Genomic DNA, 12,404 nt, shown 5'->3' with positions numbered 1-12,404 from the left:
AAACTGAGGGGAAACCCATCAGCAGCCAGCATCAAAAAAGAAAACACAGCGGAACGTGAAAAGAGTAACCATTCTGTGAAACTTGTTTTATTGCTCACGAATATATTTGGTGTGTGCTGGGTCACAAAAGAAAACATTCCTATGGGACAGGGTCAAAAAAGTTGGGAAGTTATTGTTGTCGGTCTGAACACCGTCAAGTCAGGTCTACTTTATGGGACAAGGGAAAGACCACTATTTCCTCCTTACCCCAAAAAGTTAAGTCTCTGTCAACGTTTTAAGATCTGCAGAGAAGTTAATCATTTTGTTATTTAAAAAAAACAAAAAACAAAACGAGAGGAAAAGAGAAATTGTATTTTCCCCACTTAGTGGAGCTTTTTAGTATCAAATTGCTTGGGAGGGAGCACTCCTTTATAGTACACGGTTTTAAAAATTACAACTGCTAAACTAGGACAGAAGTCTTTACCTTGTTACTAGTACTGTTCTTAAGAATTCTTTTATCAGACTTTGGGACTAAGAAAGAGTCCTCAAACAGGAACCCCATCCCCATCCCCTGCACCTCAGACAGACCACTTCGGCAGACAATGTGTCCCAGTGGGCAGTGACAAAACTTCCTTTCTTTCCTCTGGATTTTCAGTTTAGGCTTCATGCTGACATCTGGCCCAGGTATTTTCAAGACAGATTTATATTACAAATCAAAAGAGAATAAGGTCACACTCTGTGAAATAAAAACCCCTTGCACATCCATGTGTACAAGCACAATAAAGTTAAATTTATGCCAATTCCAACCAACGGGATCTCTCTAAATACACCAAGGCAACTCATAACCCTGTGGAGAAGATGTGTGTGCGAAGCGAGGACTCTAGGTTAGGTTAAGCACTCATGAAAGCTACCAGTGTGTCTCTGTAAGTATGGATGCCTGGGCAGGACAGAGAAGAGAATATCACGATGCAGTCTATTCAGGAATCACCTGTGGGCTCTTTTAAAAGTGCACCTGCCAGGGTCCCACATGGCTCTGGAAAACCTGGCTCGAGTGTGCAAAGACTGTTCTGATGGCCAACCACTGTCCACACAAATGTTCATGTGCCTGCTGTGTACAAGATGGCATTTTCACTACGGCGACTTAATCATTCAACAAGAATGTGTTGGGCTTAACCACGAATATGGTGGCAATCCAGTCATGGAGAACGATCATCCCATCACTGGGGAATCTAGCAACAGGTGCTGAGAGAACTAGGAGAGCCTCTGTAGAATGAAAAGTATTTGAACTGGGCCTAGAAGATTGAGGAAGAGTTTTAGAGAGCGATGTGACAAACCGGGAGCACGGTAACAGCAAAATCAGAAGGAAGGAGTGTTTGGGGAGGTAAAGCTAATAGAGTGGTGCGGCGGGCCACTCCAAGCACAGTCGGTCAGACAAAATATCCAGGAGAGGTTATGGCTCGATGATCAAGTGCCCGGAAGTCTGCACCTAAGAGATGCTCGCATCTCCACGCAGGAGTGAGGGTTCTACACATCAAGCAGGAATGCAGGGCCACAGGAGGACCGCAGCAGTGTAAATCAAAGGGGATGTGTCACAGTCCAAAGGGAGACAGGAGTGAGGAAACGAAGGAGACAACTGAGCTGGCAAGTACTAGGTGCTCAGTGCGTGTCTGCTGAATGCAGAGAGCACTGGTGAGCCTTGGGGAACGGTTCAGGGGCTTTGGGAAGGAAACCGGGATCCAGAGAGGGCAGAGGGAAGGCAGGTGGGACACCTGCCAGCCGGGCTGCAGGTATGGGCCAGCTCCTGGGAAAGGGGGAGAAAGCCTACAGATGGGCTGGGTGGCGAGGAGACCCGCGAGGAAGGGACAGGCACCTCCATGGGCTCGTGTCTGGGGACACAACGCTGGAGAGATTCTAAGAGAAGGGAGGCATCCTAGGGCAGCTTTCAGGGGCCTCGACAGGAGGTAGAGCAGACAAAGAAAGGCAGAGGGACACTTCCCTCAGCAGAAAGGAAGAGCACGTGTATATATAAATCCTGACGCAGAACACAGGGACGTGAAGGAGCTCATGTTCTCAGTCCACAGGGCTCAAATTATACAGCAGAGGTCAAGAACTCTCAGCCCCTCAGCTAGGCCCACACCCAGTTCCATTTTCCCAGGGGGTAAAGTCGGTTTAAGAGACAACCCGTGTATACTCATGGTAGAAACAAAACAACTCTAAAGATAATTCCTGCTAATAATCTTCAGAAAGACCCCCAGGCAGGAATATTAATTACGGAGTCTCTCTGCTTCATAAAAGGAGAACCAGAGTATATGTGTCTATTACCTAGAGCTGGATGCTTTCTCTTCTTAATTAGAAAAGCAGACTGGCAGTGTATTTGATTTTCTCTCAAACCCCAGCTTCCCATCGCCTCCAGCTCCCCATTCACTGGTGCTTTTACATTTATGTGAGTCTCAAAAGACCGAAGAACTCGGGCTCACCGCACGCACACCCTTCCTAGGGTCATGATGAAGAGCTGTCTAAGTCCGCGGCAGAGTCTGGAGTAAGTACAAGAGATGACCCTAGCAAGTCTGTCAGAGCATCTAATGGAAAATTCTGTGCTTCCGAAGTGCCCAACAATTGAAGAGAGCTCCAGGTCTGCTATTATCAGTGAGGCCATAAGATTCCAAATTAATTCAGTGGGCTAATGAAAACCACTTCTAACTATGCAAGGAAAGACAATGCAGGTGGTCACTCTTCTGTGTCCCTGAGTAAACAGCCTATCCTTTCTATGCCTCAGTTTCCCTTACAAGATGAATTAGGACTGCACAATGTTTTAAGTTCCTTCCTAACTAAAATGTTCTATTATCACTTCATTTTGTTTAAAACCAACAGGCCAAAAAATAATCCTGACCTGTAGAAAAACGTGTGTACGTACAGTCATTTCTTAACGAACCTGACATTCAGTGTCCATAATAAACCACCTGGTGCAGCTTTCTCTGCTGTGGACCTAAGCGATGTGTTACTAACACTTCAAGGACTTACAACAGGAACACAGTTTCTTAAAACATATGCTAAAAATCAGACTAATTTTGGAAAGGCTTGTTCCTCCACTTTGGACCATTTTAAAAGGTAACTTCAGAGTTCATTTGCTACAGGGTTTTTAAACACAACACAAACCCTAATAGTTTCGTCAGAAACAGTTCCGTCTCTTAGGATGCACCAGGACCCAACAACAGACTGAAGATGAGAATGGGCAAAAACTGGGGCACCTGGGTGATTCGGTCAGTTAAGCGTCAGCCTTTGGCTCAGGTCATGATCTCAGGATCCCGGGATAGAGCCCCACATCCAGCTCCCTTTTCAGCGGGGGGAGGGGGGGGGCCTGCTTCTCCCTCTGCCCCTCCCCCCTGCTCTTTCTGTCAAATAAATAAAATCTTTTAAAAAGAGAGAGAGAGAGAATGGGCAAAAACTAAAAGCCTTAAGATACTTTTTAAAAAATTATGCTCGATATTCCCACTGTCATCTAAATTCGCACTATTAAAAAAAATGACCTGATATTCAGCTAATTCTTATCAGTTAAGATAAATGGATTCAGAGAACCCTAATTGTAATGATACATGGTTCCCCTGGTTGTTATTTTTTGGTCAGGTCTCTGTACTCCCACTAAGAATACTCCTGGGATTTTATGGTTATGACATGAAAACTTTCCCCTCCAGCAGGGGAAAAAAAAAAAAAAAGGCATTGGCTGCTCGGGGTAAGCCACTTCTGTTTTTTTCTCCACATTCTCTCTCTCTTTCCTAGTTACTTTATAGTGATCTGAAAAATTAAAATGGTCTTGGTAGGTTAAAGAGCTTTAAAAAACAACCCCACAAACTGAGGTCTTTGCATTTAAAAAAATGTTCTGCTTCTATTTACTTAGGTAGCAGCACCTTTTCCCAGGCGTGCACCCTCGGAACAGAAGCCACATTTAAGTGGAAACGGCTACGGTAATTTGTAGATAAAGGTATTAAAACTGAAAGCAAAGAGCATTCCTCTACTACAAATTAAGATAAAATGGAAACCGGGGCGCCTGGGTGGCACAGCGGTTAAGCGTCTGCCTTCAGCTCAGGGCATGATCCCGGCGTTCTGGGATCGAGCCCCACATCAGGCTCCTCCGCTATGAGCCTGCTTCTTCCTCTCCCACTCCCCCTGCTTGTGTTCCCTCTCTCACTGGCTGTCTCTATCTCTGTCGAATAAATAAATAAAATCTTAAAAAAAAAAAAAAAAAAGATAAAATGGAAACCAATAAGGCCAACCCTAAGAGAACAAATTTGAATACAGTTAAATCCAGCTAGTTTTTCTCCATCCAAATAATTGTCCAAGGTCAGGGAATGTCACTGCCTTTGTACAGGACCCAAAAGGAAGACACAAATTGATAAACGATTTCACTTTTTGCTCAACGAAGAAAAAAATGGGCCTGACTTACACATTAACTAATACGATTCATCTAGCATGGCGTTACAAAAAAAATTTGTTCCCATACCGGTTAATTGTACCTCAACTTTAAAAAAGCATCCTAAGGCTCACAAGTCATTAAATCTAAGTCACTGGAGTTAAAATTAAAGATCTTTGTTTCAAACACCAATTAGAGTTTTGAAAAAAACCTTTAGACCCCAATTTCTTCACTTTTTCTAACTAGATATCTAAAATTGCTTTCAGACTAACACTGTATCATAACATTTACTTGGGAAAATATTTTCCAGCTAAAAGATAGGAGGAGAAAAATTTCTTCTCTGTTCCTATGATTTGAGAGAAGTCTAGGACCTAGCTGCCTCTGGATATCTTTAGCAAAATCTTTCGGAACTTCTATCCCGTATTCTGGGTGACGGCACACACCATGTGTCAAGAGCAAAGAGCTCACCAGCCAAGCTCTGGGCTCACCAACTCTGCCTCTTACTAGTTGGGTGTCTCTGGGCAAACCACTTTACTTTTCCGTGCCCCAATTTTCTCATCTGAAAAGCAGAGATAATACCGCCTACAAAAATGACAGGAAGAAAACGCACAAGTAGATTAAAAGTTTCTCTTTACGTAACTAATCTGGCAAGTCAGTTCACATTCTTCACCTTCACAGTATCTAGGAAAAGAGGTAGATATACTATCTCCATTTTACAGGTAATTGTGATTTACATGCGGCATACATAATTCAAACACCTTCCATCTTATCTCCCAGTACTTGGCAATATTGTTACATTTAGGGAAAAAAAAACGTAACTTCGGAAAATTAATTATAAAAACTTTACTTTAATCCTCTCAGAATTAAAGCAAACTCCTTCCAAATGAAAGTCTTCAAGTCACAAGAAAAAGAATTCTAAAATTACTTAAGTATTTCAGGAAAGACACAAGAAACAGTTTCTTTTCACTGAGTTAGGCCAAAGGAAACTTACCTTATTGGCCCTGACTTAGAATTAAAAAAACAACATTTTCATTAACATTTGATTATATAAATTAACAAAAATAATAATCCACTAATCATGAATCATTTTGTTTTCCTTTTTATACACAATTGTCAAAAAGCAGCCATGTGCCCCTAAAGTTGATATTTTTGTGCTATAAACACAACGATCTATTCCAGTGGATGAGGATTCAATTACTCAGGACTTAACTTTCCATTTTAAAGGTTTTCCCCTGCTTTTTGCTTCTCTAGCCTTCCCTTGGTTGACTCGGCCTCATTACTTGTTAATCCCCACCCCCACCCCCACCCCCACGGAGAAGCACAGCACAAGAGGCCACACGTTCAGAGCGCTCCTAACCGGTCAGTCAGCAGGGCTGAATGGGATGGTCCTAACCGTCCAAGCGGGGTCCACCAGTGAGTTCATACCACAACAAATAAAAAATGCCTGCGATGCCTGTTAATTATAACAAAGGCAAGCTAGTCCATCTTTCAGACTAATGATTACAGAGCGGTTTAGCTGCTCCATTTCTTTGAACAAGTAAGAACAAGACACATGAACCAAGAGGCTGAATAACTATACATTGTTTGCTTCTGTGATATCAACGCGCAGATTTCAGAAAGGGAATAAAGATCTTTTTCTATAAACAGCAATTAAAACAAAACAAAACTACTAAGAGTCTTACTGAAAATAAGAGATCGGAAGTGTTTCATTTTTTTTTAAATGACAATTTATAATTCTGTTCTCAAGCATCGCAACTGTAAACCGAGGGCAAATGATCAATACAAAGAGACTGACTGAACCTCTGAACTAATGTAAACATCACTTAGCAGGATTTGCACAGACACACAAGTAGAGAAACACTGATACGGTGAAAGTAATCACTGCACACTCTTTTAATAGACTTATAATCCAAAAGAATAATGGAAACTCAATTATTGTCACAGTTTTATCACTGGATGCTCAAGGAAGCCTCTAATCTCTGCTTTTCTTTCATCCTCAAATTGTCGCATTAAACAAAAGCTCAACTGCTTTTCTGTTAATCATTTTTTAAAACATAAGGAAAAAAACCATGAGAGATTTTTAAAGGCGGGATATGAGTTACGGAAGGTCAAGTCTCCACACAGAAGGAGCTAATCTAAACGTGTTCATTAACTGTCCCTGAATGTGTATGACCTATGTGAGAGTTAGCGGATTTCTACCCCCCTGGGGGGAGTAACTGTGGATTTCCGGTAAAGACTGGATGTAGGTCAAATCCTATTATCGAGAACTAATTAAAGTACGAATTATTTTGGTTGTACAAAAACTGCGATATGCAAGAGTTCTGTGATACACAGAGTTCTGCTTTAAGTTGTAAGGCTCAGGCTTAGGGATCTCTGCCAGTGAGGAGCTTCTCAGGCAGGGTGACAACTTGTTAAGGGTCACAATTTTCCGGGAACAGAGATGTCATCTGAATGTTAGCCTCTGTACGGCAGCCCGTGGAGTGTACACAGAAACTCTGCCGCCAGTGTGCACACGCAAGCTCTCTTTTCAGGAAACCAAAACTTCAGGAGCTCTTCCCCCTCTCCCCACTCACTCCCCTCCACCCTGCCTCCCGCAGGAGCTCTTTTAGAATAACGTAAAAAAAGTAGTAATGCTTAAAAACAGGATTTTCTGTACACATAGGTTACCTATTCTGAATGTTTATATAGTTCCTCATAAAGACATGTGAATGAAAGCAACATAATATACTTGGTTTAAGGATAATTAATGGCTCATAAACTGTTAGAAAATAGTTGGTTTCTGAAATTCAACTAGACAGCTCAAAGACGAATTTTCAAAGGTCCATGAAACTTCTAACAGATTCTGGGCTGTGTGTATGTATTAATATGTATAGACATATACCACTTCGCTGGGGAGAAGGTACATAGCTTCCTCAAAGGGGCCATGACTCAAAAAAAGTTGAAACCACTGCAATCAAGTAAGATCACTTTTATTTATTCAAAGAATAATTTAAATTACACGAAGAAACTGGGTTATTTAGCTCAAGTCAATGAAAACAGCAGAGACTCTGACCACACTTCCTACCTCTGTGTCCCAGGAATCATGAAAGACAGGGTTTCTACTACTCCTTTTGGTCTGGGGGGGAAGATGATGGTCTTCTTCATTGCCATTCCTTCTCCTTTTCCTGAAATTAAATCACAAGAAGAAAAAAAAAATACAACAATTGATCCTTTAGACACTTAAAATTGTAAATCATGACAACAAATCTGCCCTCTTGCCTGAGAAAACAGAATTCATCACATGCTATCCCAATAGGTAAAAAGTTGGAAGTACACCATCGCTGGGCACAAAGAGTGAAAATATAAAATAGCAGCAGTAGGGGCGAGCTTAAATTAGTACAACTGATTTCTAAAAAGAAGCTTGGCAACTTTAAATGCCTACTGGGAATAAGTAAGTGCAGGGTGATGCTAATGACTAAGCTTCCAAACTCCACCTAATTAAGGTTATCTTCCCTCTGTGTTTCCTGAAATCACAATTTCAGGTTACCTCATCTTACTCCCTTCTATAGGACAACATGTAAGATAAGAGTGGCTGCCTCTGCCCATGTACCCCTAAAACCCTAAGGAAAATGGTGCTACACAGGGATATCATCAGAGGTTGATGTGGTCTCTAATCTGCAGTTTTCTGATTTCCCCCAAATTATCACATACAACAAAAGCTCGATGCCCTCTAAAGCACTAGATTACTCTTCACGCCCGGCACTGGAAAGGCTGCTCTGGACCGTACCAACTCCATTATTCTCTCTACACCACCTAGTATTGTATGTTACGTCACCACATTGTTACGTTGAGTCTGCAGCACAAGCTGCTCAAAATTTTCAGGTTTAAGGAAAAACCACACATTTACCTCAGTGCTCTCAGACGTGCAATAGACAAAATTTGTATGTATTCAATTCAAGAATTAAGTGCTCCTAGAAGGACTTCTAAGCCCCCATTTAGAAGACAGAAAATAGAAATAAATTAGAGGAGGTATCATTTGAAGGCACAATGCCTGGAACTGTGCTATCCAATATGGTAGCCACTAGCCACATGAGGTGATTTACATCTAATGTAATATCCAGTTCCTGAGTCACACTAACTACATTTTCAGTGTTCAAAGGCCACAGGTAGCTAGTGGCAACTGCATTGGACAGCAAAGACAGAGGACATTCCCATCACTACAGAAAATGCCACCCGACAGCATTGGCAAGAGGCCAATTTATACAAAGCAGCATAATCTATTATAATGAAGACTCTTAAAGATTCAAATTTCTAGGGGCGCCTGGGTGGCTCAGTCGTTAAGCGTCTGCCTTTGGCTCAGGGTGTGATCCCAGAGTCCTGGGATCGAGCCCCATGTCAGGCTCCTCCACTGGGAGCCTGCTTCTTCCTCTCCCACTCCCCCTGCTTGTGTTCCCTCTCTCGCTGGCTGTCTCTCTTTCTCTGTCAAATAAATAAATAAAATCTTAAAAAAAAAAAAAAGATTCAAATTTCTATAGCTAGAGGAAAAAACAGCTTTTAGGCAAGTATTAAATCTGAGCACCCGGTATCTTCTATACAATCACATACTTTCTATGCGAGCAGCGTGGCATACCGGGGCAGGCCCGTAATCCTAAGGTTTTGAGTTGAAGTCTTGATATTGGAAAAAATTTAAGTTTTCACTCTGAGCACAATTCCCTGTATTCTGCAGTACTCCTGTACTCTGAGTACATCCAACTTTATTAATGACTACTGATCCCGTTTAGGCTTGGAGTGATAAATTCTGAGTGTGTAGTTCCGATCAAGCATTAACCAACCTGCAAAGAGCTATACCACTGACCTCAATCTAAGACTCAATGGTTTCTAAGATCATCATTTCTGCTCCCTAACCTTTCTCTCATGGCATTAGATCTTAACCATACATTACTCTGAAGTATGTGGAGATTAAAAACTAGGTGAAAAGCAGGTTTAATACTCATTTAAATCGATGTGCTATTACCGCAGATTTGAGCCAAGTAATTACTATTTTCACCCTAATATGACCAGAGAGTTTTTTTGGAAGAGAGCTGCAGTTACAAAGCAAGGTCTGACAGAAGGCCAGTTGACACCCCACGGAAACTCATCAAATGCTGGTCCCCAAACTCTTATCAATATGCCAGCAGCTGACTGTGCTCTGGGCTGCTAACCACTTATGAGCCTGACCCAAACTTTCCAATGTCCTCATTTATAATCCACGGCATATCTTTCCAGTGACAAGAAAATGAACATCAAGGAGGTTGTCAGGCAAAAACAGAGTGAGAACAAAGAGGATGGGCTGGTTTTGCAGATTTCAACTAAACTGGGATAGTTCGTTCCATGAACTATCCCTGCCTCATAATGTGCTGCTTTCTCAAGGTACCCCAGTCAGCTCCTGTAGGCGGCCCTCTCCTTTGGAGGTACTGAGTAAGAATGAGCCCTCCTGTTCTTTCTCTTTTCCAGGCTCTTTGTAGATTCCATCCTTGAAACATTCTTCTTTCAATAACATTGTTAATAATTGCCAAGATTATAGCTTCATGTTCAACCGTATCCACAAAGTCAGATTACAGCTTTCCACATTAATGCATAGACCAGGTTATAATTTTAGCAGCCACCATATAATTGATTATGTTCTCCCCAGGCATCTAGTTACAGATAGTTGTTTAGCATCTGTTACTTTTAAGGATGGTTGACTATATCACTGCTCATCATTTCATTTCTTTCCAATCTTCCTGTCATCTCCTAGAGACTGAGCATAGAAGAAATCTTAAGAGTATGCAGATTAGTGTTTGCCTAACTTTTTTTTTTAAGTAACAGAGCCCTATCAGAAAAAAAAAAATCACTCAATACATATATATGTGAAATAAAGGACCTGTTTTGGTTAAAGTAGGGGTTTTCTTGACATACATATACCCCCCTCTATGGCTATCTCAGTATCTTTTGGAACAGTCTGAAAAATCACCATCTCAGACCAACCCCTCATCTTAAAATTGACAAAACAGATCCAGAAAACTGAACTGACTTGGAGATATTATGACAGCAGGAGCTGGCAGAGCTGGTCCATCATACTCCATGAAACATGAGGTGAAAAGTAGGTGAGAAACCCCTGTCCAAATCACGTGATTTCTTTTATAGCAATGAAGTTACCAGTATAAACATGTTGAGGTTATTTGCGAGCTAGATAAAAGGCATCTGGTACCAGTATAAGCACATTCAGATTTGCTTATCCAGTGATGGATAATAGGAATCTTTCTGCAGGAAATTAAAATTTAGGCTTTTTCAGATATGAGACATCATCAGAGACTATTAGAAGTATAAACTGGGTTTGGGAAGGAAAACAATGGCAGTTGGATCTGGCTTACTACGCCTAACAATCTTGTTCCTAATTCCAATAGCAAGTCGGTAACTGGGCCCCTAATTTCAAATTTTGTCCACTCTTTTTTTTCTATACAAGCAGGCTTTATGCCTCACTCACTATATACCCAAATCAATAATCCAATGCAAAAGTATGGGTGACCCTAGATTTTCACTATCAGACCAAATAACCTCACGATGCTTTCCAGAATCTTAATCCCTGAATTAACCACCCTCCAGAGCAAGATCTTTGTGGGAAGACTGTCAATTACATTCAGAGCCAATGAAAATATGGAACAACAAGAAAAGGTACAGCATAATCTACCAAGGCAAACCTATTTTATTCATTTGAGCCATACTGAGACTATCAGGAAGCAATGAAAGAGCAGTGAACCTAGAAAGATTCGAGTAAACCAGCTGAGCTCTCTAAATGTTTCATCGGAAAAACGACAGTGTTGCACTCGGTGATCTATAGGTTTTCACTTCAAATTCCACGAGGGATTTTTCTAATTTGAAGTAAAGTTGCTCCTCTTCATTTGGGGTACCCAATCCCAACTTTCTCCTCCCCACCTTCTTACAGAAGGAAATGGGGAGAAAAAAAAGAAAGAAATTGCAGCTTGATCCGGACTCTATTCTGCACTCATCAAGCAAGCACAGCACCCCTAGGTGAACCCCGAGTCCTGAGGCCAAGCTCAGTGGAAAAGTAGAGCATCGCGATACAGCCCTACCTCCCGCCTTCGGAGTCAAACGGCTCCGCATCCAAACAGTTTAGAATCCTGCCTGTTAAGGCTACAAGCCACTTTAGTCATCTGCCCTTCTATGTTCACAACCGTCCGAGGGCACAAATTCTTCCATCTAACCCATCCTTCCCTGCTGCAGAGCTAAACCCAATCCTTCTTTCTGACCTTGGGGAGAGGGCAGGTCCCCGCCCCGGCCCCTCAAAGATGTCCTAGAGGTTCCCTCTCAATGATCAGACATTCCTCCCATCCCCCCACCCTCCTAAATTTAGGACAGGGAAGCTTTAGGGCCACTGTCTCTCTTCCGGGATCGTTCAGACTGCATTCCAAGTAGGGAAAAACGAGAGGGAAAAAGACGGGATTGGGGTGGGGGAGACGTGGACCCCGGCGAGTCACTCCTCCAGTACTTCAGGGACCAGGTACTTGCGCATCTCTCTCCCTCCTCCCCCGGGCTGCAGAGCACCCAGATGGAGACCCGAAGGGCCCACGCTTGCTCGGACCCCCGCTTCGCGCGCCCCTTCGGCTCCAACCCCCGGCGAGGGGATGGGAAGGAAGGGGGTCCCTGCGGTCTCACCTGGGGCGGAGGCGCTCGCTCATGGCAGCCGGTGGAGGGGAGCGACGCGGCACCGCTCCGCCAGAAGAGGGAACAGAGGGTGTAGTGTTCCGGCGGCCGCCACGCCCACCCCCTCGGGCCTTGGCTCTAGCCGCGGCGCGGGTGGACGCTGCCGGCGGTGAGTACCCCTCGGTGGGACCCGTACCACCGCTACTTCCGGCGTCTGCTCCGCGCCCCCCCATGTCGCAGGCGCCGTGGTACCGCCCTCTCGCGGTTGCGCAGTGGCGCGACCCCGACCGCGCCGACCGGTAACCCCGCCCACGGGAAGAGGCGGGCTCGGAGTGGGGAGGAGCGACTGGGAGCT

At 43.2% G+C, this 12,404-nt stretch overlaps 1 protein-coding gene across 3 annotated transcripts in view; it reads right to left on the bottom strand.

The window, feature by feature from the left end:
- The window catches only part of VCF1 (VCP nuclear cofactor family member 1), a 17,755-nt gene extending 5,351 nt beyond the window's left edge, over nucleotides 1-12,404 (bottom strand). For all 3 annotated transcript variants that reach the window (XM_045813868.2, XM_045813869.2, XM_045813870.2), the window contains exons 1-2: nucleotides 12,062-12,404; nucleotides 7,452-7,551 (exon numbers count right to left, since the gene is read on the bottom strand). In XM_045813868.2, the coding sequence (XP_045669824.2) occupies nucleotides 7,452-7,551; nucleotides 12,062-12,282 (321 nt within the window). In that variant the 5' untranslated portion in view covers nucleotides 12,283-12,404. The remainder of the gene's footprint in view (nucleotides 1-7,451; nucleotides 7,552-12,061) is intronic.

Source organism: Ursus americanus, chromosome 23, assembly GCF_024610735.1.
Source record: "Ursus americanus isolate L20-20 chromosome 23, mUrsAme1.1.p, whole genome shotgun sequence".
Taxonomy (NCBI): Eukaryota; Metazoa; Chordata; class Mammalia; order Carnivora; family Ursidae; genus Ursus; species Ursus americanus.
Note: the sequence above shows the minus strand (reverse complement) of the source record. Positions and strands in the feature narration are given on the sequence as shown.